The sequence below is a fragment of the Oncorhynchus kisutch genome, linkage group LG14, assembly GCF_002021735.2.
Source record: "Oncorhynchus kisutch isolate 150728-3 linkage group LG14, Okis_V2, whole genome shotgun sequence".
NCBI classification, from domain to species: domain Eukaryota; kingdom Metazoa; phylum Chordata; class Actinopteri; order Salmoniformes; family Salmonidae; genus Oncorhynchus; species Oncorhynchus kisutch.
In genome coordinates, this window is record NC_034187.2 from 70,981,800 (window position 1) to 71,008,426 (window position 26,627).

The 26,627-nt window shown below is 42.5% G+C and overlaps 2 protein-coding genes across 4 annotated transcripts in view; one reads left to right on the forward strand and one right to left on the reverse strand.

Annotated features, from left to right (window-relative positions):
- LOC109903403 (protein NDRG1) overlaps positions 1–13,296 on the forward strand; it is a 34,633-nt gene extending 21,337 nt beyond the window's left edge. Inside the window, exons 2-16 of one of the 2 annotated variants that reach the window (XM_020500079.2) lie at positions 2,377–2,451; positions 2,764–2,799; positions 5,551–5,656; positions 6,012–6,132; positions 6,663–6,725; positions 7,639–7,699; positions 8,114–8,200; positions 8,394–8,438; positions 8,619–8,722; positions 9,139–9,201; positions 9,766–9,817; positions 10,280–10,327; positions 10,894–10,929; positions 11,229–11,280; positions 11,957–13,296. In XM_020500079.2, coding sequence (XP_020355668.1) covers positions 2,395–2,451; positions 2,764–2,799; positions 5,551–5,656; positions 6,012–6,132; positions 6,663–6,725; positions 7,639–7,699; positions 8,114–8,200; positions 8,394–8,438; positions 8,619–8,722; positions 9,139–9,201; positions 9,766–9,817; positions 10,280–10,327; positions 10,894–10,929; positions 11,229–11,280; positions 11,957–12,171 — 1,146 coding nt within the window. In that variant the 5' untranslated portion in view covers positions 2,377–2,394 and the 3' untranslated portion in view covers positions 12,172–13,296. Of the gene's footprint in view, positions 1–2,376; positions 2,452–2,763; positions 2,800–4,588; positions 4,757–5,550; positions 5,657–6,011; positions 6,133–6,662; positions 6,726–7,638; positions 7,700–8,113; positions 8,201–8,393; positions 8,439–8,618; positions 8,723–9,138; positions 9,202–9,765; positions 9,818–10,279; positions 10,328–10,893; positions 10,930–11,228; positions 11,281–11,956 lie in introns of those variants that run through there. The other variant, XM_031788876.1, reaches the window with a different exon arrangement.
- On the reverse strand, positions 11,495–21,344 carry LOC109903405 (WNT1-inducible-signaling pathway protein 1-like). Of its 2 annotated transcripts, none has more exons than XM_020500080.2 (5): positions 21,171–21,344; positions 17,723–18,011; positions 17,061–17,315; positions 14,874–15,067; positions 11,495–14,708 (listed from the first exon to the last, which is right to left on the reverse strand). In XM_020500080.2, the coding sequence occupies exons 1-5, from the start codon at positions 21,216–21,218 to the stop codon at positions 14,403–14,405; spliced, it is 1,092 nt and encodes a 363-aa protein (XP_020355669.1). In that variant the 5' UTR covers positions 21,219–21,344; the 3' UTR covers positions 11,495–14,402. The 2 variants fall into 2 exon arrangements, with proteins under 2 accessions (XP_020355669.1, XP_031644737.1); XM_031788877.1 differs by lacking the exon at positions 21,171–21,344 and adding an exon at positions 18,132–18,180 and having other exon boundaries at positions 12,893–14,708.
- Positions 21,345–26,627: the final 5,283 nt, after the last annotated feature.

A 26,627-nucleotide genomic window follows, 5' to 3' on the forward strand; every position in this document is an offset into this window, starting at 1 on the left:
TCAGTGGGAAACGGCGAACAGTTTCTCCAACGAAGGGTTTGGAAGGCATCATGTCTTTAAAAAAACACATCTGAAAAATGTTTTGATTGATACGCCTCTTCCTCTCTGCACTAGTGTGAGGCTTGGCAGAGGCTTCTGTTATGGTCTGCCTCCCACATTGCACTCTGTTCCCTATGTAGTGCTCTAGGCCGAATAGCGTGCCATTTGTGATGTAGCCGTAGAGTCCGGATGCTGTTCTGATGGAAGCCTGCCCAGACACCCAAAACTCTGTGTTAAATTAATCGTTTCCTTTAAAAATTACCCTGGTGAGGCACATCTCAAACCTGTACATAGATCAAATCCAAAGGATATTGTTATGGCTGTACAGCGGAGAGAATGAGACACAGGAATATGGTGTGAGGCAGGAAGCAAGAGAGAGAGTACTGTGTTTGTGTGTGAAGGGAGCTATGGAAGCTGTGCAGTGTCAGTAGCTTCTTGTGTGTTGGCCCAGCCCAGTAAGCCCACCACGGAGGAAGAGCCTGACTCCTTTACCAGCCTCGCCTGCCTGCCCGCCCTGCCTCGACTGCTTGTCCTGCCTTGGCATTGCTGGACACAAAGGCCCTGTCTGTTTACCATCTGATTTGATTTGCATGCACAGCAGAGCCCACACAATCCCACCAAATTAGCATCATGGTTCACAGCAGCATGATCTCTAGACAGCAGCTTGATTTAATTTTTCGCCCACTCCCTACCTCTGAACAGGCAGTTAACCCACTGTTCCTAGGCCGTCATTGAAAATAAGAATTTGTTCTTAACTGACTTGCCTGGTAAAATAAAGGTAAAATAAAAAAATAGCCGGCGACTCTCATTTGAGTTCATTCTGGTTTAAAATGCTTTGAAAACTGTAGCTGTAGGTAGGGCCTGGTCTACTGCTGTGTTCTCGTCTTAAAACAGTGTCATACATCAATCCCTACAAGAGGGTAACATGGATGTTGTGTTTTAGTCATCTGTCATTCCTTTGTGTAAAAATCAGGTGGTCATGGCTAACTATGTGCAGTGGAAGGTTGGTAAACAACTCCTGGTAAACAACTCCTGGAAACCACCCGTCAAACACTTGAGGAGTTCCCTTCTTCAAGTTGTTTTGGAGATGTTTAGATCCGTAGAAGTATCATACAAAGGTTGGGAAGGAAAGCATGGTACCTATACGATCCAGACCTGGGTTCAAATACTATCCATTTAAAAAATGTTTTTATAACTTTTCAATTATTTCAAAGTAAGTTTTTAGATATTTATTTGAAAAGACAAGTAGTTGAATATTGAATATATCAGAAAATACTCAAATGCACTGTTGAACGAGAGTCTTGTTTTCTCAGTGTAAGTTAAGTTCGGCGATGTCATTTACAAAATAGCCTCCAATACCCTACTCAATAAATTGGATGCAGTCTATCACAGTGCCATCCGTTTTGACACCAAAGCCCCATATACTATCCACCACTGCGACCTGTACGCTCTTGTTGGCTGGCCCTCGCTTCATACTCGTCGCCAAACCCACTGGCTCCAGGTCATCTACAAGACCCTGCTAGGTAAAGTCCCCCCTTATCTCAGCTCGCTGGTCATGATAGCAGCACCCACATGTAGCACGCGCTCCAGCAGGTATGTATCTCTGGTCACCCCCAAAACCAATTCCTACTTTGGCTGCCTCTCCTTCCAGTTCTCTGCTGCCAATGACTGGAACGAACTACAGAAATCTCTGAAACTGGAAACACTTATCTCCCTCACTAGCTTTAAGCACCAGCTGTCAGAGCAGCTCACAGATTACTGCACCTGTACATAGCCCATCTATAATTTAGCCCAAACAACTACCTCTCCCCCTACTGTATTTATTTATTTTGCTCCTTTGCACCCCATTATTTCTCCCTCTACTTTGAACATTCTTCCACTACAAATCTACCATTCCAGTGTTTTACTTGCTATATTGTATTTACTTCGCCACCATGGCCTTTTTTTTGCCTTTACCTTCCTTATCTCACCTCATTTGCTCACATTGTATGTAGACTTATTTTTCTATTGTATTATTGACTGTATGTTTGTTTATTCCATGTGTAACTCTGTGTTGTTGTATGTGTCGAACTGCTTTGCTTTATCTTGGCCAGGTCGCAATTGTAAATGAGAACTTGTTCTCAACTTGCCTACCTGGTTAAATAAAGGTTAAATAAAAAATTAACGTAATAACATGATATCAAAACAAAATGTACAGGGATCAGGAAGGTATGTGTGTTTTGTTATATGAAACTTCCTCTCAAACACGGAGGAACGCTCCACCACTGGTTGAAGCAGTCGGCGTATATCTAAATTAACAGTCCTCTCTCTCTCTCTCTCTGTCTCTGACTCTCTCAGCTTCTTCAACTGAAAGACATGGATGACATCCAAGTTTTACCAAAAGCACCCCTGCTTGTTGACAGGGAATTGCCAGTAAGTAAACTCATGATCATTTGTGTGATCATACATTTGATTTGCATGTACTATAGACAATGGTTTATTTGTGTGAGCAAAATGTTGTTTAAACTTCGTTATATGACAACTGAACTCCATAGATAAATGATGACTGTTTAGCTGTCAGGAACAGTCTGAAATGTTTCTACTATATCGTGATACTGGTCGTGATACCTTTCTTCATATTTAAAACACAATGCAGCCCATAGGACAATTACTTATATTCTCTATTTCATCATATCTTATTGGCAAAACTTCACTCTCTATAACCATTGTCTCTGTCATTTCTAGGGGTTGAGAGCAGCTGTTGCGCAACTTGTGATAAAGGTATGTCCCTATGGTGCACATGTAGATATCCATCCAAATCTACAAATGTTGACATAATCCACAGGTTTCAGTGTAGAGTAGTCAGATTAATGTCCACGTGGATTAGGTTGGGATATTTCAGTGATGTGAAAGGAAAATGATTGATGAATCATCTTGCAGTACTTAGGTGTTTCTGGTGGAAATTTTGCATACATTTAGGTCTCTTTGATACTGACAGATTACGTTAGATGACTACTGCACTAATGTTTTATCTGTAGCCCTTTGTGTAATCTAAAGAGGGAAAAGTATATTTTAATTTTGAGCACACTGTAGTATGAATGTGTATGTTGACTTGACATACAGCCAGCAGCATACCTACTGCATACCAACGACATACATCCAGGACCGTGGACTGCACCACTGGGAACCAACTACCTAACAATCAATGCTTTCATTCTTAACTTGTCAAAGTACCTTATAAACATCCTATCACATGCCAATATCCCGAAACTGATTATACTGCACGTCGACCTGAGAAGTTTCAGAGGTGGCAGAGGGATTTTGCCTGCAGCTAACCATCTTGTGCAAACCGACCCTCACGCCTGCTGGGATTAGTCAACTCAGGTTTCCAGGGCAAGCGTTTAATATCGCTTTGTGTCTTAGAGCCCTACTGACGTAGGTAGAGGAGGGACACCTCAGCCACCTGTCCCGTTCCCAGGCTGCCTCCCCTCCCCCTTAAGCTCAAGCACACAAGTTACACATGTATCCCTCCTCCTCCTTTCTCCTCTCCCCCCTCCTCTAGCTAGCTCAATGAGATTAGCTCAGCATGTGTCTATATCAAACTGCCACCAAATAAGCCGTGGTTACCTAGACGACACTGCCGTCAGATGTTTACCTCAGGTCATGTACATAGGTTATGTGAACCTGGAGGGAAGCCTTGGTTGAACTGGATTTGACTACATCGTTGACTCTTATTGCGTCCCAAATGGCAACATATTCCCTACGCAGTGTACTACTTTTGACCAGAGCCCAAATTCATTTGGTAAAAATGTGTGCACTATGTAGGGGATAGGTTGCCATTTGGGACAGAACTCCTCAGGGTCTTAACCTGGACCTAACTACCTTCCTTGTAAGAGTTGTTTTGGTCAGTGTATGGGGTTTATGATGTCAGGATTCCTCCCCTACTCCAGTGGCAATATTATTTTATTGGTAACCACCCTTACTTGCAGTATCAGTAGGCTAGGCCTATGAAATTGAACGTGCCGCAAACAAAATTGCACCTAGGAGCCAATAGTCTATCTTATCTTTGGAATAGTAGACTAAAGATAATTTCCCCACACTGATAACATTGAGATATGAAACAATGTATTTGTACGGTATCTCATAACGATACTGAGTTAGTTTTCAATCTATTGAAACATTGCCACACAGACATACCTAACAGAATGACTTAAAACACCATAAAGGCTTCAGATGTGATTATGCCAGTGCTATTACAAAAAATGTCTTCATTTTTCTCTTTCTTGACTGCCTGATATGTCATCAAATGAGGATATTTTGGCAACTGGGTTAAGTTATTCATTGCTCTTTTATACTGTATTCCCTCTGATCTGATGGCTTGCTTACTCTTCACTTTGCACTAGTCCTCATTAAATATCCCATGCTGTCCCACTTTCGGACATTGTGCTGATCCAATTTAGGGATCTCTTCAGCTAGAATTATCTTGTTTTGACCACCTTGCAAAGCACCATGGGAGGCCAGGGCTTATGCAGAGTAGTAAGTACCAGGGGTATAAAACACAACCCTCAGACAAGTCCCCTCATAAAGACCTTTAACGAAGCTTACCTTCAATTGGATCTATAGCTCAGAGCACTACCTCCGTTTACTACTCAGTACAGGTGACCAAAAGCCACTAGGAAACATGGTTCTTGAGGGGGATTCGGACATGGAGAGTGTTGTTGCTGAGATTGAAACCTCTGTAAGTACTGATGGATCTCTGTCTGTTATGGAGTAGTTGATGGTGTGCTTTGATAGGCCGTCTTGGGCTTGTTTACCTTTTATCTTTTCTTCTGTACTATTGTGGGATTGAAATAAACAATCTGATTGTGAAAAACATGGTGGACTGAAAGTTCTTTGGAATTAATACGCATCAGTCAGAAATCATGTGGAATTGAATCCTATTGTTGGTCATTGTTAAAACATTATTGCCAGATGCTCTGGTTGATGAACGTACTGAAGATACTGAATGCAGAAAGGCTAACTGCTTTTGCATGAGCCTTTACATTTTGTTTCACTGAAAGTTGGATACATTTGTTTTCAATGGAACTTTCTGATGAAGCCTTCACATTTTGGTAATTGATCATGTTTTTATTATTTAACTAGGCAAGTCAGTTGAGAACAAATTCTTATTTACAATGACGGCCTAACGGAGAACAGTGGGTTAACTGCCTTGTTCAGGGGCAAGACTAACAGATTTTTACCTTGTCAGCTCAGGGATTTGATCCAGAAACCTTTCGGTTACTGGCCCAACTCTCTAACCACTAGGCTACTTGCTGCCCCACTAGGCTACCCGCTGCCCCTTATTCAGAGCGAACTTTAAGTCTGTTTGGATGTATTCTGATTGCAGTGTGTTGTGTTGGAGAAAATACATGCAGACCAAGTTAAAAACAAGTGATTCTGAAGGGCAATTTTTTGTTGTTGTTGTTATGTTTGAATATTTAATATAGTGCTGTGGTACCCCTATTTACTAACCGTGGTTTATTCCATCTTTAGGAGCACGATGTAGAGACTCCCCATGGAAGGATCCACTGCACCATGAAGGGGATACCCAAAGGAGACCGGCCCGTCATCCTCACCTTCCATGACATTGGACTGAACCGTAAGCCCCATTTGCTTCATTCATCCCATCCTAGTTAATGGATTTGATGTCACCCCTCAATGTAAGACTAATGTCCCCATGCACTTTGGTATTATTACGTTTAAGAATGAGAACGTCTATTCGTTGACTATAACGGCTAGTCAACATCATGAAAAGTGAATTTACTTCATTTGTAAAAGATAATTGATTCTCAATGACTTACCTGTCTGAATAAAGATGAACATTTAAATAAATAGATACATTTGAAAGTTGAGAAGAAGCACACCATGGCCACCATGATAGACATTTGACATCCACAAATGATGTGAGATCCAGCCTCATCACTAACATCCTGTACCGGATCTCCATGTTTCAGACAAGACGTGCTTTGACTCCATGTTCCAGCATGAGGACATGCAGGAGATCATGCAGCACTTTGCTGTGTGCCACGTCGATGCCCCTGGGCAGCACGAGGGGGCCAACACTTTCTCTACTGGGTGAGCCCAGTCACCTAGCCTTATCTTATTTGTTGTTGATTGGATAGGACAGATATAAAGAGGATAGGAGGAGGAGAGTGGGTTGAAATGGCACTGGGCCGTATTCAAACCCATGCTGCAGCGGTATGAGTTCTGGAGGCAGTGACTTAGACCACTTGACCACCCTAGACCTCGCCGCCTTTGCACCAAATGTAGGCCAGCTTGTTCGTCTGTCACCCTTTGACCTCTGTACTGTAGCATCTAGATCTGTTGTGGCCCATTTACACAGCTCTCTTGATAAATAATTTGCATGTTAGGTGAATATAGTTTTTTACCTGATTGCTCTGGTGCTTCGTTTTTATGATCGTCTGCATCTTGAGTCCAGATCCCCATTGATCTGAATAGGAGAGATGATCAAAGTAAAGAAAGGATATGAGAAAGCAATATGAGGCTGTTGATGGAATAGAGATATGGAGGGCAGTGATAAAAAGCATTGTAAAGTGTTGATAATGGAAGTACTTTAACCCTGACGGTTGTTGTTTTGTCTCCAGGTACGAGTACCCCTCCATGGATCAGCTGTCTGAGTCCCTCCCCCTGGTCCTCAAGCATTTTGGGTAAGTCCAAACAAGGACTTTATAAGATTTAGAAATTGATCCAATATTTTCATTATGAAATATATTTCTCCTCATACATTTGAACCCCAGTCCATAGGGCTCAAATGCTGACCAGACCGCTCATGCGCATGTTGCTTTTGTCCACCCACACCAGATGCGATCAGGACACATAGCTTGAAATATCAAAATGAACTCTGAACCAACTATATTAGTTTGGGGACAGGTTGAAAAGCATTAAACATTTATGGCAATTTAGCTAGCTAGCTTGCTGTTACTAGCTCATTTGTCCTGGGATATAATCATTGGGTTGTTATTTGACCTGAAATGCACAAGGTCCTCTAATCCGACAATTAATCCACACATAAAAGGGTAAACCGAGTTCGTTTCTAGTAATCTCCCCTCCTTCAGGCTTCTTCTTCGGACTTTATATGGTGGTTTGCAACCAACTTTAAGGTGCATTACCACCACCAACTGGGGTGTGGACCTCAGTTCATCTTTCATTCACCCACGTGGGTATATGCTCCTAAAACCAATGAGGAGATGGGATAGGCAGGACTTGCAGTGCGTCAAGGTTCACAAGTAGAACCAAGTTCTATTTTAGTGCTTGGCTACACAGACGCTCGCTGACGCGCGTGAGCAGTGTGGGTGCAATGATTGAATAACATGTATGTGTCAATTTATTTTGCAACGCTTGCACACGCGACGCAAGAGGTGTGGTCAGCATGTCATGCTACTTACCGTTCAGGATCTATTTTCATAGTGTCTCAGATTAGAAGTGCTGTTTTGCCTTCTAGATCATAATGAAGAGAACTCCTATTTTGAGATGCTTTATGAATAAAGACTATGATGCCTTAGACCCTCATCCATTGGCTCAAAATATTCTGATGATATTCTGTTTGTTTGTTAACCACAGCCTGAAAAGCATCATTGGAATAGCCGTCGGAGCTGGAGCCTACATCCTGGCGAGATTCGCTGTGAGTTTGACGCCATCCTCCCTCCTCCCTTCCTCTTTCAATTACGCTTCAATTTGGTTCATTATGAAGAGTTTTAATCAAACTGGGATTAGAAATTATAGTAGATTAATGTTCCCAGTGATGCTGTGCTGATTTTGGGTGTACAGTCCTGTTTATTGCTTTAGCCTGCTGCTGAGTCTGGAAATGTTGTAGACTGGCTCCGAACCAAAACACCCAGCCCTGTAGGGACTCCGTCTCAATATGCTGAAACTCAGATGATGGAGGGATACGAATGTTTTAACTCCTAACTGATGAAACGTTGATGTTTCAATGAGTATAGTGAATGAAATGGACCCCTATGAGGTTTCAATGAGCACTGTTTGTATAGTTTCACCATTATGAAGTCATTGACCAAATGTTTGTTTCTGTTTTTAGCTGGACTACCCAGCATTGGTGGAAGGCCTGGTTCTGGTTAACATCAACCATTGTGCTGAGGGGTGGATGGACTGGGCTGCAAACAAGGTACTATACAGGACCATCTCCACACAACCACAGATCCACAACAATCCATCAACTTTAATGATTTATAAAGCCCTTTTTAGATTGTCAACATTGTCACGTAGCTTGTTTATACAGTATTAACGTAGCTATGTATATGATTGCTATTTGACCCATGGAAAAAAATATACAAATCATCTTTTCAATCTCTTTTCAGGTCACTGCTTTGCCCGAAATGCTCATCGGCCATCTCTTCGGAAAGGTGAGCAGTGGGCACCAAAATAGACAGTGATTGAAACTGCAAATCACGTCAGCATAATCCCATTGAATCTATTCCAATTATGGGCTACATGGATATGGGACAGTTCGTGGCAGGCTTACATGTTGCAGTACTGTCACTAGGTCACAGAGTCTGAGTAGGTGTTTATTTCTGTCTCCGTAGGAGGAAATATCCAACAACCATGACCTTATTGCCACCTACCGCCATCACATCATGAACGACATGAACCAGTACAACCTGCACCACTTTGTCAAAGCGTACAACAGGTAAATACACTGGGCTCCTGCAGAGAATAATCATACAAATGCTATCCATGAGTTCATCCGACTATGGGGAAGTAGATAAAGGGCTTCATTGCCAAAATCCCAAAGTATCCCTTTTAATCAAGTCTTACAACATGTAAATACACTAGACTCCTCACTGCGGAGAATAACACAGATTACCATGAACATCCTTTGACCCCACATAAATATGTATATATTTAATATACATAATCACATCTTACAGAGGACGCCTGTATATTCATTGTAGAAATATACTGTATCTTATCTATGTATTTCTAATATTTCAATATGTAATTACATATCTATAATAGATAAACATATATATGTAATATTATATTTGTAAAATGTCAGTATGTTCAGTTTGGGCCTCACTGATATCCCACCCTTTTCCCTTTCAGCCGGCGGGATCTGGAGATTGAGAGGCCCATTCCTGGTGGGAAAGTCTCCGTCAGAACCCTGAAGTGAGTTCCAAACCTTCAGACTTTTTGGCATACCTCAATCATCCCACATGGTTTATTGCTAGAGCCATGAGTTTTCCCTGACCTAGAAACTCTGGGCCCTAGTTATAGCCTGATCTGGTGGTTACTCGGTCCGGGAAAAACTCCTGGCTCTGTAGTACTATAACCACAGATGGATATAATGAAAAGATGCTAGTCTCCGCCCTAACAATGGGATTCGTTGACCAAAGAGCGGAACGGCGGGCTGTCAAGCTCCTTCCTGTTCCTCTCTTTGGATTGGTGGATACATCTCGTTATTTGAATACTTTCTTGAATATTCGATGATGGGTGTTGACGTCAATAGCCTGTATTCAATGGAGAGTGAGATGCTATGCTAGCCTCATGAATATGCATAGACCGTCAACAGGGACAACTCCGATATGAAGTGTTTTTTCTCAAAGTTGCCGGGATGTCACATGCATCACACTTATATCAGTACAGTCGTCACAACCTAAGCATTACCAAACTTCTATTAAATCAAATAAGGCTCGCATATTAAAATAGCAATAAAAAATGTTTTGCTCTCAGGTGTCCTTCTCTGTTGGTGGTAGGAGACAGCTCTCCGGCTGTTGACGCTGTGGTAAGTCCAAATACACACTGTAATCCTAACGGCCATAAACAAATCATTAACATTAATACCTCTGGTCTTTAGTCCCTAGGTTCATCAGAACATGTGTTGTCCTTTCATCTAAGTCAGGGCTCTCCATCCCTGTTCCAGGAGGGCTACCGCCCTGTAGGTTTTCGCTCCAACCCTAATCAAGCGTACCTAGCCTGAATCAGGTTAGTTAAAACTGGGATTGGAGTGAAAACCTACTGGAGGGTAGCCCTCCTATAACAGGGTTGGAGAGCCCTGACCTACCCAACAAGATATTATCAAAGGTTAAAACTTTTAGGATTTAAACATGGGACAAAAAAGGGAAAGAAATCATACACCACAAAAGCTATTCTAGCAATAAAATATTACTCCCCCAGTTACCTATTTATTTCTCTACTAGGGTAAATATTTAGTCCCTCAATTAGACTCTGTACTGTGCATCTACAGGTAGAGTGCAATACTAAGCTGGACCCGACAAAGACCACACTGCTCAAGGTGAGTGGCCCCCTACAATCTACCTCCTGCTAATAATAGGTCATAATATTGGCTAGGCAGTCTGATGAGCTTCCAGGAGCTCAGCAACTACCTGGTGACTGATTTACTAGCGCTGCCTTGAACCCCTGAGACCGCAGGTTGAGGCTATGCTGCTGTACCCAGCCTCCAGGGTCTGTTCATTAGGCACGTAATGGAAAACGTTTTACAATGGAAAATTTTAGTTTCTTATTGGACCAAGTCCAGATTGTGCCCTCCTTGTTTGAGTTTGTTTACCTCTGTTTGGTTCCTGATAAACATGACCCAGGTCACAATCCTTCCTGTCTGGCCTACCTATGATGTGCACGCCCCTGGCTGTGACCTAATGCGTTCTGTAAAGCTCTGAAATGGGCACGTTTTACAGACGCTAAACTTTTAACTGTCCAGAGGCTGATGGAAAACACTTGTTTCACATTGAGGAAGTGTTAGATGGGAGGTTGTTTTGTGTAATGGGGGGTGACTAATGTCGTACCGCTGCTGACCTGATACCTTAACTCTGCCCTCTTGAATGACGTGTTTATTTTTTCCAGATGGCGGATTGCGGAGGCCTGCCCATGGTTGACCAGGTGCGTTTCTAATTTGTTAACATGTTCACGCAGGTGAGGTGGGGTGGCAAAGGGATAATCATTAGGGGGTAATACAACGGCAGCTTGACTTAAGAGCATTAGTGACAGTAGCAATGAGGCACATACGTCAGGTCTGGAGAGCTAATACCCAGCTCAGCACCTGCTGCTACAACAGCTGTCATACATATGCCTCTCATTATCACAGTTTGTAGGATAGGACATGAATCTGCCTGTTATGTCATTATGTGGATAATACCAGGGAAACAAGTTGCTAACTTTCTCCTTTGCTCACCCAACAGCCTGCAAAGCTGACAGAGGCCTTCAAGTACTTCATTCAGGGAATGGGCTACAGTAAGTACACACTCCAACACACGCTCTCTGTGTAACCAACGCTGACCAGTAATTATATTAACACAAGTTTTTAATTAACTATGTAGAAACATAAAAGTCTGGTTACCCTATTACTGTTTGCAAAAGAAATGTGGGTGTTCACGTCAACCTGTACGGAGTTTGCCTTCCACCTGGTGGGTGAGATTAGTAACTACACCTTCAGATAACAACAGGATTTAAAAAATATATATTTTTAATATTTCACCTTTATTTAACCAGGTAAGCAAGTTGAGAACAAGTTCTCATTTACAATTGCGACCTGGCCAAGATAAAGCAAAGCAGTTCGACACATACAACGACACAGAGTTACACATGGAGTAAAACAAACATACAGTCAATAATACAGTAGAAACAAGTCCATATACGATGTGAGCAAATGAGGTGAGATAAGGGAGGTAAAGGCAAAAAAAAAAGGCCATGGTGGCAAAGTAAATACAATATAGCAAGTAAAACACTGGAATGGTAGATTTGCAGTGGAAGAATGTGCAAAGTAGAAATAAAAATAATGGGGATGCCAGTTAACCTGTTCTATAATTATTATGAAATATAAATATGAAATATAGTGCCCACATTCAGAATTCAGTTGACCATGAACACAGTGTGAATGGATATTTAACCTTGTCTCGTCTTTCCTCAGTGCCCTCCGCCAGCATGACCAGACTGGTCCGCTCTCGCACTGCATCAGGCTCCAGCATCCACTCCATGGATGGCAACAGGAGCCGGTCTCACACTAACGAGGGAAACAGGAGTCGGTCACACACCAACGAGAAGCGTGGCCGCTCCCACACGGACAGTATGGAAGGCACAGCAAACAGCAGCACTGCGCTCAAGTCCACCGAAGTGTCCTGCTAGATGACCCTTACATGACACTCAACCTTTAACCTCTGCACCCTGGTTCCTGCTGCGCTGCCACTAACCACACCTACAAACACACATACACAACTAGAGAATGTCTCTATGCCAAAGAGTTATGCGAAGAGGTTGTGTGTGTAAGGCTATGCAAGCATATACTACTGCATTATGAAGGAAATTCCTTAGAGGGAAAAACCTATTCTGAAATAAACAGATCACTTCCCATCTGCCGCGTCAGGTGGAATATCTAGTTGTTAGTGGCAACGCAGCAGAGTGACACAGCACAACGGAGAATGTGGGAGAAAGCTGTGGCTGCAGAACCAGTACTTAGTACAGCAGTTTGTCATCAAGACAGTTTTTTGTTTTTTTGTCTATAGTTCTTTATTACATATGACACAGCTTTCTCAAATGTGTACCTGACTATAAATGACTTTCTAATTGTTCATCGTTAACTTTTCAATGTTATGATTAATGTACTGTGGGATACAGGAGAGAAGTGGCGTAAGAATAGGTAGGCAAGTGGATCAAAAATAAATATATATGCAGTCTTTTTTATCTTCTCAAATTGCTATTAATCTTTGAAACTTTGGAAAGGAGGGAATTGAAAAGTATCATGTACACACAACACATTCCTGTAATGATTCCTCTCTTTTAGGACGTCTGTTTCGTCTGGAGTTAACATTCTTCTGGATCTATTGTAAAGCATTTCATGAGGTTATCCTTTCATTGATCAAACAATCACATACTGTTGCTTTATTAACAGATCATGGCTTCAGGCACAATTGTTCTTTTGGATATTTCTTCTTGTGTAAATGGTTATTTCTATGCAATCCCGGCAAACAGAGATAATGTGCCATGGAAACCCTCTGACTTATTAAGGCCCCTTTGTTGTGATGGATTTGAGAAAGTCAAGCCGATCCACATGATGTGATATAAAGATCCGAGTTAGCCATAGAGCTTCTCAAAAACCCTCTCCCACTCTTACGTGCGCTACAGCAACACTTGCCGGCTATGTAGAACACCGGCCGACATCGCTTTATGAAGATGCATAACTGCCTAATGCTGTAGATGAGAAGCATCAGATATAGCATAACAATTTGTATTTATTAAAAACCTATAACTTTTTTTCCTGGTGTTGTCGTCATTTTGAATGATTGTAAGATCAAATGATACCACAGTTCCACAGGATCTTTAACCATATATATAGCACATGCATTCTATAGTAGCATCTCACGTCATCTCTTACTCATTGAATTGAACAATCTTTACATGAGTATGAACGAGATTTAATGAAACTTGTTACTGTGAATATAAAAATACCTGTATGACAAACAATTTGTTCAATCATTTAGTATTCAAAATGTACTTCAATAAATTATAACTAAAATATTTCACACTTGGTTTACTTGTAAGTCAATAAACTATTTCCGAAAGCAACCATATAAAGACGAGCTTAAAACAAACAAAAAACATTGATTTACACATTTTTCCAATAGGAAAAAAAGCAAAAGAAAGATCCCCTTGTAAGAAAAAATGCTTTGTCTGGAATTCAATCCAATGGATGATCTAGAGACTGAATGCCATCTCTGTGAATGCTGGGGAAATTGCCTTTAAAAGGCGGACTGTCTGCTGTATGGAGCGTTGTTCTAAAACATGCCTTAGATTGAATACCGACCTCTATGTATAAAATAAATTCGCATATAAAACAGTTTCTGAAAGTCTGACAAACCAAAAAACATTGAGAAAAGGAAAAGTAGGTGAAAATAGGGGTAGATGGAGGCTTAGGCCTAGGTTCAATTAGATCAGACATTAACCAGCGATAGCAGACACCTGCATAGTGGATGTTTCAGAGGTCAGAATGCAAATCGGTGAGCAGCTACACATGCGACCATTGTCACAAATCCACACCCGCCACACTCCTGTTAGAAGTTCGGAAGGAGAAAGTGTAGGCTATATAGAAATAATGACGCTCAAATTTAAAATCATTAAACTAAATCATATGCATTTCTATCATCATAATGGAGGTGTACATTCCTGTGGCTGTTCATGTGCCTCCGTGCAGCCGATGGCAATGTCCGCTTTAGGTATAATACCGGGAGCCACTTGTGGATTGACAGCTCTAAAGCAGTTCCACCTCTAACACCATCAAAACAACTGCTATGCGGATGTTGGCTAAGCAGATCTGATTGAATAGAGCCCATAATAAGAGCATGGCTTATTATTGAAATGTCTCAGTTCACGATCTCAGGGTAGCCATAGTAATTCTCCAGCTCGGCGAAGATGTCATTGGGGTTCTTGCAGCTGAGGTTACAGAAGCAGGCGTTGATCCACATGACTTGCCAGATGAACACGGCACCGTTGGGACACATAAACTCCACATCGATGGTCTTGGACTTGTAGGGAATGCAGCAGCGATGGTCCGTGGCCACGCAGACCCCACAGTATTTAGGCCTGTAAGACTTCTTACTGACACAGCCTGAGATGGTAAAGTTTTTTGGCTGCTCTTCTCTGTAGATGTTTATACAATTCTTCCCTGGCTGAGAGATAAGAGAGGTCTTTTTTTGCAATGTGAACTCTTCAATATAGATATAACAAACAAACATATGACCTCTTTGCAATGCGTACATGTATGCATGGATATGTGTCCGTGCCCATATATGTGGGTAAACGTGTGTATGCATACACATACTCTGTACATGTACCTTGATGTGCTTGGTGATGTCCACCTCACAGGGCCGTATGTTGCAGAGGCGGGACTCTTTTACCATCTCACACCTGTTGTTAGCATTAGAGACACGCAGGGACAGACCTCGACCACAAGTCTTAGAGCAGATACTCCAGGAGGTTGTCTGGATCACACAGTTCCTGCTCTGGCCCTTCGCCTCAACAGGAAGAGCTATGTCAACAGAGACAGGCAGAGAGGAAGTGTGTGAGTGAGAGAGAGAGAGAGAGAGAGAGAGTGTGAGTGAGTGAGCGAGCGAGTGAGAGAGAGACTACAATTTAATATGGGCAGTGACAGAAGTGCTTTTTAGACATTATTCATCAAAACTGGACCGAATACATTACATGACCAAAAGTATGTGGATACCGGCTCGTCGAACCTCTCATTCCAAAATCATGGGTGTTAATACGGAGTTGGTCCTCCCTTTGCTGCTATAACAGCCCCTACTCTTCTGGGAAGGCATTCCACTAGATGTTGGAACATTGCTGCGGAGACTTGATTCCATTCAGCCACAAGAGCATTAGTGATGTCTGGCACTGATGTTGGGCAATTCGGCCTGGCTCGCAGTTGGCGCTCCAATTCATCCCAAAGGTGTTCGATGAGGTTGAGGTCAGAAATTTGATGAATTGACTTGTTGGAAAGGTCACTGAGCTCTTCAGTAAGGCTATTCTACTGTCAATGTTTGTTTATGGAAATTGCATGGCTGTGTGCGACTTTATACACCTGGCAGCTCTTCAGGAACAGGGTTGGAGTTAACCTACCGGACGGTAGCTCTCTGGGAATAGAGGTGAAGTTAACCTATAGGACGGTAGCTCTCTGGGACAGGGTTGGAGTTAACCTATAGGACGGTAGCTCTCTGGGAACAGAGGTGAAGTTAACCTACAGGATGGTAGCTCTCTGGGAACAGGGTTGGAGTTAACCTATAGGACGGTAGCTCTCTGGGAACAGGGTTGGAGTTAACCTATAGGACGGTAGCTCTCTGGGAACAGGGTTGGAGTTAACCTATAGGACGGTAGCTCTCTGGGAACAGGGTTGGAGTTAACCTATAGGACGGTAGCTCTCTGGGAACAGGGTTGGAGTTAACCTATAGGACGGTAGCTCTCTGGGAACAGGGTTGGAGTTAACCTATAGGACGGTAGCTCTCTGGGAACAGGGTTGGAGTTAACCTATAGGACGGTAGCTCTCTGGGAACAGGGTTGGAGTTAACCTATAGGACGGTAGCTCTCTGGGAACAGGGTTGGAGTTAACCTATAGGACGGTAGCTCTCTGGGAACAGGGTTGGAGTTAACCTACCGGACGGTAGCTCTCTGGGAATAGAGGTGAAGTTAACCTATAGGACGGTAGCTCTCTGGGACAGGGTTGGAGTTAACCTATAGGACGGTAGCTCTCTGGGAACAGAGGTGAAGTTAACCTACAGGATGGTAGCTCTCTGGGAACAGGGTTGGAGTTAACCTATAGGACGGTAGCTCTCTGGGAACAGGGTTGGAGTTAACCTATAGGACGGTAGCTCTCTGGGAACAGGGTTGGAGTTAACCTATAGGACGGTAGCTCTCTGGGAACAGGGTTGGAGTTAACCTATAGGACGGTAGCTCTCTGGGAACAGGGTTGGAGTTAACCTATAGGACGGTAGCTCTCTGGGAACAGGGTTGGAGTTAACCTATAGGACGGTAGCTCTCTGGGAACAGGGTTGGAGTTAACCTATAGGACGGTAGCTCTCTGGGAACAGGGTTGGAGTTAACCTACAGGATGGTAGCTCTCTGGGAACAGGGTTGGAGTTAACCTATAGGACGGTAGCTCTCTGGGAACAGGGTTGGAGTTAACCTATAGGAAGGTACTATGAAGCAATGTCCTCAAACAATTTCGCTTCACAGTTCTCAAAGAATTGCTCAATATTACCATGGTTATTAGTGTTACAAGATTCTCAATACACGAGACTCTATCCATGTAATGACTGGAATGGTATTGAACACATGGACTATTTCTCCATCACTAATGGTAGCAATGTGTTTGAAACGGTTCCATTTATTCCATTCCAGCCATTACAATGAGCCTGTACTCCTATTTGAAGTGACACCAGCCACCACTGATTAATTGATTGACTGACTGACTGACTGATTGATTGATTGCTTGATCAATGGTTTGATTGATTGATGGATCTGTGTCCTACCTTCCACTGCATGTCTTGGAGCAGTCTTCCTCCCCTTCTTGGGCTCATCACAGATCCACTGTTCACAGCAGCGTCCTGGGATCTTGACCCTCCTTGAGTTCTGGCACCACACCCGGGGGGGCTGGGAGTCCGTACACAGGGACACGCACCCGATGGCCCCGTTCACACACAGACACTGGTATTTACAGCTGGGTTTGAAGCTCTGCCCATTCCGGTAGATCACACCGTCATGCTCGCAGCCCACGCCAACCATATCTGGCAAAGAAGGTCAGGACAGCAGTCTTACATCACAGAGAGATACACAGTGAATAAGGTAATGATAACAATGTAATGTAGCAGACAATGTTTTTAGTGTTATCTGAACAAAAACAAACATGTCATGACATTGGGTAATAGGTTTCACAATCATTTCTTTTGGTATTTTTTTTCATAGTCCACTGCTGATACAGTCCCAAAATGTTTTGTCTATCAGCAATCAGGTTTTCAAGATATAGGACTTGCAAGAAGCAAATTGTAACCAGATTGCTGACATGCAAAATATTTTGGGACTGTATCAGCACTGAACTAATGAAACAAATACCAAAATATAGTTTGAGTGGATTATTCCTTTAATCATGACGTGTCTTTAGTAGGTTAGAGTATGTGTGGTAAATGACACTTACATGCACACACTCCTTTTTCGTACCTAGGCTTGTCTGAGCTGTAATCGCAGTACAATCCCTTATGGTAGTCGCAAGTGTCTGCCTCGTTGCACTCCTCCCCCACCTGCCTGGCGCAGGCCTTGCAGCAGTCACAGCCATCCATGAGCAAGCTCACCCCTGAAGGGCAGGAATGGGGGACCAGGGGGCACTCACAGGGCCAGTGGCAGTACTGGGTCCGGTTGTATGGCTCTAGGTCTGTGGATTCTGCTAGGGGCAGCATGGCAGTGGAATTCTGGGTCTGGGAGTAGGCCTAGATGAGAGGGACAGGGAGGAGTTAGTGTTATGCACTTCGATATACATATTTTAGTTTTCTATGGTCAAACGCTATGACTTTTGATAACACAATAAACCATGTAAGTAGAGAACAGACATTCCTAAAGCATCAAAGATGTACAGTATGTTATCTGTGTAGGTTTCCATGTCTAGGACAATTTAAAAGCGCAATCAGTGGAGGCTGCTGAGGGGATGATGGCTCATAATAATGTCTGGAACGGAGTAGATGGAATGGCATCAAACACATGGAAACCATGTATTTGATACCATTCCTCCCATTCCACTCCAGCCATTACCACAAGCCCGTCCTCCCCAATTAAGGTGGCACCAACCTCCTGTGAAGCACATGTACTTGTTAGCACGTGGATCACCTGTATCACATCAGTTACAGGGGAATAATAGGCTGTTGCCCCAAGGATCAAAGTCGTAATTAGCTTCATGTCCTTAATCTTTTTTTATTTCCAACATGTCCTATATCGGCCTAAGAACTAATAGACCCAAATCCCCTATTTGGCTAGATAAGTGTTGCAAGTCTTGAATGTGCCTAAAGGTCTGGCCGGCTTTCTTGTTTCGGATTGTACAACAACAACAACAAGGATGATTAACAGGGTAAGGGAGGTAAAAGAAAGAATATGAAATCAAAATGATTTCATCAATCTGACGCTGATCAGTCAAAGTACTTTTTGTTCCCCTGTCTACACAATATTCTGCCTGTAGGCCATTTTTCATAGTTTCTTTGAAAATATAAAAGTATTTTCACAGCTGACGTGACAATACAATAAAACGTGTCCAACATTTCACCCCATGAATATTGCCTGTACAAACTGTATATATTTATGCCAAGATCAGAAACCCAATTTTTGTGTGTGTGATCAAATGAAAAGCACTCCTTTTTTTAAAGCACTCAAAACAGATGTGCTGTCTGAACAAGCCACTAGGAAGAGTTTTACAACCAAACAAATGGTGGTTGGTCTTGGATCCAGACTGTTTAAGTCCCTACAGAGGAAACTGGCTCGTCCGCTGGCTCAGACTGGATCAGTATTTATAACTCCAAAAATGATTCTCAGTCTTGGCCTCACATTATAAGAGCAGGACTTCCTCGTATGAGTCAGGACACAGAGTGTTCCATAACCCATTATTACACATGGAGTAGCCAGATCGCCTAATGGGCTACTTTAAAATGTCATATTTTGTGAACGAGACACTCTACTTTTTATGCCTAACGTCTGAGGGCCAAACTTTAATTTCTGATGTCTGAACATTCAACAAACAGATTTTTTGTAGGGAACTTTTTGGGGCTGGTTTCCCAGACACAGATTAGGCCTTTTTAGTCCAGGACTAGGTTTAATCTGTGTCCAGGAAACCTTCTTAATGAAAACAATTGTAAATAATGTTGATGCTGTCATAACAGCAAGCGCTGCCTCCAGTATGGGCCGACCAACAGTGCTAAATGAAATTTTCTTGGAGATTCCTATATTACTGCAGGGTCTTATTCTGTATTAAACCTCTCTAATTACATTTCAGCCTCAACATGTTTATATTAATATCATAAAAGCCAAAGAGCTTCTGATCCAGGTAGGTTATACAGACACAATTAATCTGCAATTAATTAAATGTGAAAAAGACGCCTTAATCATGTTATTTTTGTTTTCCTAAGCTTGTTCTTGGCAGCCCATCAGTTGCCTTCACATTTTTCTAATATAATTATAGCAATAAATAGTTAATCCATTGAGCGCATAGGATGTTTAATGCAGATAAATGAGATTTAATCATGGGTGTACCACAGAGCCAGTACCCAGGGGATCTGCCGCTGAAGCATAGTCAGCAGTCATCAGGCTCAGTCATTACACAACAACATCAGAGAACACGGTTACATCCCAGATTGCACCCTTTTCCCTATATAGTACACTCTTTCGGAATAGGGTGTCATTTGGGATTCAGCCAACGTGTCACTTTCAGCATTAAAGGGCTTTCTGGGGGTGTTTCACAAGGTAATGAAAAAGACACAGATAACAACTGATCATGACAATAACAGTTTATCGTCTCCATGTAGCTTTTTAATCTAAAAATGAAGGGAAATTGGATGAAGAGAGTACAAAAAATGTTCTTAAAATCCATATATATACATATTGCATAATATGAATTTGGACTGGGTTTTCTGTTGAGATGAGAAGCTTTGTGCTTGGCGGTTTATGTACGTGTAGACAAAGCTTTATTGTTCCTTACCCCCATCATATCTAGACAGCCAAAATTGGTATTGAGATTAATGTCAATACCATCACCTGTTCAGACTTATAACCCCTTGACCTTTTGTGTGACCTTTGTGTGACCATGTGACCTCAAGCAGACATATAAAATCAACATCAAACGCTGTTTGGGCATCTGGGAATGAAAAAAGTGATAAATGGTTTATCAAATATCTTGATTGACTTCTAATGTGACCTTGACAATACTGCCATATAGGTCAGATAAGAAACTTGGAACTTTCTTTCCTCAGATGTGGACTGTTCAACTGATTTGACTTCTAACCCCTGCCAAACCTGGGTGAAATGACCAATGTTGTGTCACACATGCAGTCTGTTGTCAGGTTGAGAAAGTGCAAGCTGAATGTTGAGGGTAGACCATGAGCACAACTCTGGTCAAATCAACATAGAGCATCATAGACTCTCACCTTCATCTCTTTGTGTAAGCAGTTGTATTTTCTCTCCCAATTTGATGCAGTGTGAGTGAAAAAACTTCAGTTTGAGGCCAGACATTTTGAGACTGTTTGAGCAGTTTTAACGTGTGAAGTATTGAATTAATGAAAAACCTTTCCTAACTTGGCAGATAGGGCCACATTAAACTAGAAACATAGTATTTGTTGATGCCATGCTATTACAGTACTGTCCAAGAAGTCCTTGAATCTGGAGTAAAATGCAAAACATGACTCCACATAACCACATGGTGGCAGTAAAGTACAACTAACAAATGGAGGGATAACTTGTGAATACACGGTGAATTTATCGGAAGCATCAATAATAATGTTCTATTCTAAAGAAATCATGAATCAGATCTGGCACATCAGAAATAAATAGATTTGGTAAATATCGCTTAAACCAAGTGTTGATAAAAAATTATTATAATGGCACTTTCTCACCTGTTGAATCCCTGCTGCTATAAGAATCCACTTTAGCAGCCAGCTCATCACTGGTTAGGAATTGTAAATTCATTGAACCCAGAATTATTCCTTTACTAAAAACAAAATATTTCGCACTCCACAAGTCCCAGGCAATCTTCTTCTAGTTGTCATCTCCTCCGCGAGGACCACTGTCTGGGACTGGGACTGGTGATGTTATTAAAGCTCGTGCCTGCCGACGTCACTTTTCTGGCAGCGCGCTCTGCTTTTTCCCTCTCCTCCACTCTCACCCGCTGCTCCTCACGCGCGAAAGCCCGCCCTGAAGTTGAGCTGGCTTGTCTATAAACTGAGCAATGTGTATCCCAGCTATGCAATTGAACAGTTAGCCAGTCGACTTTGGAGTCATTAGAACTCGTTTTTCAACCACTCAACAAATGTATTTTTAACAAACTAGTTCTGGCAAGTCGGTTAGGACATCTACTTTGTGCATGACACAATACATTTTTCCAACGATTGTTTACAGACAGATTATTTCACTTATAATTCACATAATCACAATTCCAGTGGGTCAGAAGTTTACATACACTAAATTGACTGCCTTTAAACAGCTTGGAAAATTCCATAAAATTATGTCATGGCTTTAGAAGCTTCTGTTGGGCTAATTGACATCATTTGAGTCAATTGGAGGTGAACCTGTTGATGCATTTCAAGGTATACCTTCAAACTCAGAGCCTCTTTGCTTGACATCATGGGAAAATCAAAAGAAATCAGCCAAGACCTCCGAAAATAAATTGTAGACCTCCACATGTCTGGTTCATCCTTGGAAGCAATTTCCAAACGCCTGAAGGTACCACGTTCATCTGTATAAACAATAGTACACAAGTATAAACACCATGGGACCACGCAGCCGTCATACCACTCAGGAAGGAGACGTGTTCTGTCTCCTAGAGATGAACGTACTTTGGAGCAAAAAGTGCAAATCAATCCCAGAACAACAGCAAAGGACCCTGTGAAGATGCTGGAGGAAACGGGTACAAAAGTATCTATATCCACAGTAAAATGAGTCCTATGTCGACATAACCTGAAAGGCCGCTCAGCAAGGAAGAAGCCACTGCTACAAAACTGCAATAAAAAAGCCAGACTACGGTTTACAACTGCGCATGGGGACAAAGATTGTACTTTTTGGAGAAATGTCATCTGGTCTGATGCAACAAAAATAGAACTGTTTGGCCATAATGACCATCGTTATGTTTGGAGGAAAAAGGGGGATGCTTGCAAGCCGAAGAACACCACCCCAACCGTGAAGCACGGGGGTGGCAGCATCATGTTGTGGGGGTCCTTTGCTGCAGGAGGAACTGGTGCACTTCACAAAATAGATGGAATCATGAGGTAGGAAAATGATGTGGATATATTGAAGCAACATCTCAAGACATCAGTCAGGAAGTTAAAGCTTGGTCGCAAATGGGTCTTCTCTAGCTTCAACGGTTCAAGAGGTGCTGTTGGTGGGTTATTTTATGCTAATTAATATAGTTTAAGTTGATAAAAGTTTTAAAGAATTTGAAGTTAGGATAACCTTAACATGTGAAAGTTGTTTTGGTGTATCTAGCTTGAACAGATTAAGAGTTACTGTTGGTGAGTTAGATTATGCCATCTTCTGTAAATAAGTCAATCAATCAATACTTTAAATTGCCCGAACTGCATCAGAACATCAAGATGAATATACTGTGTTTTGAATTTTGTTCCTATCAGGAATCAAGGTAAGACCCAAGTGCAGACTGTGTAACAATGTTTATTGGAACCACAGGGGCAGGCAAATGACAGGTCAAGGCAGGTAGGGATCGATAATCCAGAACAGAGTCCAAGTTACAGGACGGCAGGCAGGCTCAGGGTCAGGTCAGGCAAAGGTCAAAAACCAGGAGGATGAGAAAAAGAGAGACTAGGAACAAACACGAGCTGAGAAAACGCTGGTAGGATTGAACAAACAAGACAAACTGGCACAGACAGACAGAAAACACAAGTATAAATACCCCGGGGATAATGGGGAAGATGGGCGACACCTGGAGGGGGGTGGAGACGAGCACAAGGACAGGTGAAACAGATCAGGGCGTGACAGTTCCAGAAATATGGTGCGCTAAAAATAAAATCAGATTAACCTAGCTCGGTGGAGACCCTATGAACCTCAAGAGATAACCAATCCTGTGAATGGGTTAGGCAACTCAGATGTGTATACTTCAACATCAAAGTTAAATAAGGCTGAGGTTTGTGAAGTAGGGTCTTGTAAACAAAAAGGGAGTAATGTAGAGATCGACAGGTCTTTAGCGAAGTCCAGCCAACCTTTTGATATAGGATGCAGTGATGAGTATCAAAACTGTAGCCTGTATCAAAACAAAGAGCATTATGGTAGATGGCATCCAAAGGTTTAAGAGTAGCAGCAATGAAATGTATTTATAAATCCCTTTTTACATCAGCAGATGTCACAAAGTGCTATACAGAAACCCAGACTAAAACCCCAAATGGCAAGCAAAGCAGATGTAGAAGCAAGGTGGCTAGGAAAAACTCCAGAGAAAGGCCAGAATCTAGGAAGAATCCTAGAGAGGAACCAGGCTCTGATATGGGGCCAGTCCTCTTCTGGCTGTGCCAGGTGGAGATTACAAGAATATATGGCCATTTAAGGCCAGATTGTTATTCAAGATGTTTAAACGTTCATAGATGACCAGTAGGGTCAAATAATAAGCAGTGGTTGTAGAGGGTGCAACAGGTCAGTACCTCGGGAGTAAATGTCATTTGGCTTTTCATAGCTGAGCTTTCAGAGGTTGAGACAACAGGTGCGGTAGTGAAAGAGAGTTGAAAACCGCAGGTCTGGGACAAGGTAGTACGTCCGGTGAACAGGTCAGGGTTCCCTAGCCGCAGGCAGAACACTTGAACGGGAGCAACAACACGACCAGGAGGACTGGGGGCAGCCAGGAGGCATCAGGCCAGGTAGTCCTGAGGCATGATCCTAGGGCTCAGGTCCTCCGGGAGGAGAGGGAGAGAGGGAGAGAAAGAGAATTAGAGGGATCATACTTAAATTCACACAGGACACCAGATAAGATGGGAGAATTACACTGTGTATAATAGACTGACCCTAGCCCCCCGGCACATCGACAATTGCAGCATAGATAACGGAGACCGAGACAGGGGTGTTTCGGGGGACACTGTGGCTCTGTCCGACGATACCCCCGCACACGGCCAACCAGGCAGGATATCACCCCACCCACTTTGACAAAGCACAGCCCCCATACCACTAAAGGGATATCAACAGACCAACTTACTACGATGACACAAGGCCCACGAAGATCTCCTCCACTGCACGAGCCCGAGGGGCGCAAACCCAGACAGGAAGATCACGTCTGTGACGCACCCCTCCTAAGAACGGCATGGAAGAGCACTAGTAAGCCAGTGACTCAGCCCACGTAATAGTATCAGAGGCAGAGAATCCCAGTGGAGAGAGGGGAGCAGGCCAGGCAGAGACAGCAATGGCGGTTCGTCGCTCCAGTGCCTTTCTGTTCACCTTCGCACACCTGGGCCAGACTACACTCAATCATAGTACCTACTGAAGAGATTAGTCTTTAGTAATGACTTAAAGATCGAGACCGAGTGTGCGTCTCTCATACGGATAGGCAGACCATTCCATAAAAATGTTGCTCTATAGGAGAAAGCCCTCCCTCCAGCTGTTTGCTTAGAAATTCTAAGGACAATAAGGAGGCATTGTGACCGTAGCGCACTTGTAGGCATGTACGGCAGGACCATATCGGAGAGATAGGTAGGAGCAAGTAGTAGTTAGTAGCCGGAGAGTATAGCATTTCAGTAGTCTAATCTAGAGGTGACAAATGCATGGATTAGCTTTTTTGCATAATTTTTGGACAGAAAGTTTCTGATTTTTGCAATGTTACAAAGATGGAAAAATGCTGTCCTTGAAATATTCTTGATATGTTTGTCAAAAGACAGATCAGGGTCCAAAGTAACACAGAGGTCCTTGACAGTTTTATTTCAAAACGACATTACAACCATCAAGATGAATTGTTAGATCCGACAGCAGATCTCTTTGTTTCTTGGGCCATAGAACTAGCATCTCTGTTTTGTCTGAGTTCAAAAGTAAAACATTTCCTGCCATCCACTTCCTTATGTCTGAAACACAGGCTTCCAGGGTAGGCAATTTTGGGCTTCACTATGTTTCATTGAAACGTGTGTCAGCCGCATAGCAGTGAAAGTTGACATTGTATTTCCCAATGACATCAACAGAGGTAGAATATATAGTGAAAACAATAGAGGTCCCAAAACGGAACCTTGAGGAATGCCGAAACGTACAATTGATTTGTCAGAGGACAAACCATCCACAGAGACAAACTGATATCTTTCCAACAGATAAGATCTAAACCAGGACAGGACTTGTCCACGTAGACCAAATCTCTCCAAAAGAATGTGGTGATCGATGGTGTGAAAAGCAGCACTAAGGTCTAGGAGCACGAGGACAAATGCAGAGTCTTGGTCTGGCGCCATTAAAAGGTAATTTATCACCTTCATGAGTGCAATCTCAGTCTAACATCAGACCAAATTGTTTCATATACATTATTTGTCTTCAGGAAGGCAGTGAGTTACAGCACAACAGCTTTTTTCTACAATTTTTGAGAGGAAGGGCAGAATCGATATAGGACAATAGTTTTTTACATTTCCCAGGTCAAGGTTTGGCTTTTTCAAGAGGCTTTATTACTTCCACTTTTAGTGAATTTGGTACACATCCGGTGGGTAGGGAGCCATACATTATGTTCAACATAGGAGGGCCAAGCACAGGAAGTAGCTCTTTCAGTTGTTTAGTTGGAATAGGATCCAGTATGCAGCTTGACGGATTAGAGGCAATGACTATTTTCATGAATGTGTCAAGAGATACACGATTAAAAAACTTGAGTGTCTCCATTGATCCTAGGTCCTGGTAATTCTGTGCAGACTCAGGACAACTGAGCTTTGGAGAAATATGCAGATCAAATAAAATTGTATTCGTCACATGAGTGAAATGCTTACACACAAACCCTTAAACAACCCTGCAGTTGTAAGAAAAATAAGTGTTAAGTAAAAAATAGATAAGTAAAAAATAAAAGTAACAAATAATTAAATAGCAGCAGTAAAATAACAGTAGTGAGGCTATATACAGAGGGGTACCGGTACAGAGTCGATGTGCGTGGGCACCGGTTAGTCGAGGTAATATGTACACGTAGGTAGAGTTAAAGTGACTATGCATAGATAATAAACAGAGAGTAGCAGCAGCGTAAAAGAGGGGGGGCAATGCAAATAGTCTGGGTAGCCATTTTATTAGCTGTTCAGGAGTCTTATGGCTTGGGGATAGAAGCTTTTAAGAAGACTTTTGGACCCAGACTTGGCGTTGCGGTACAGCTTGCTGTGCGGTAGCAGAGAGAACAGTCTATGACTAGGGTGGCTGGAGTC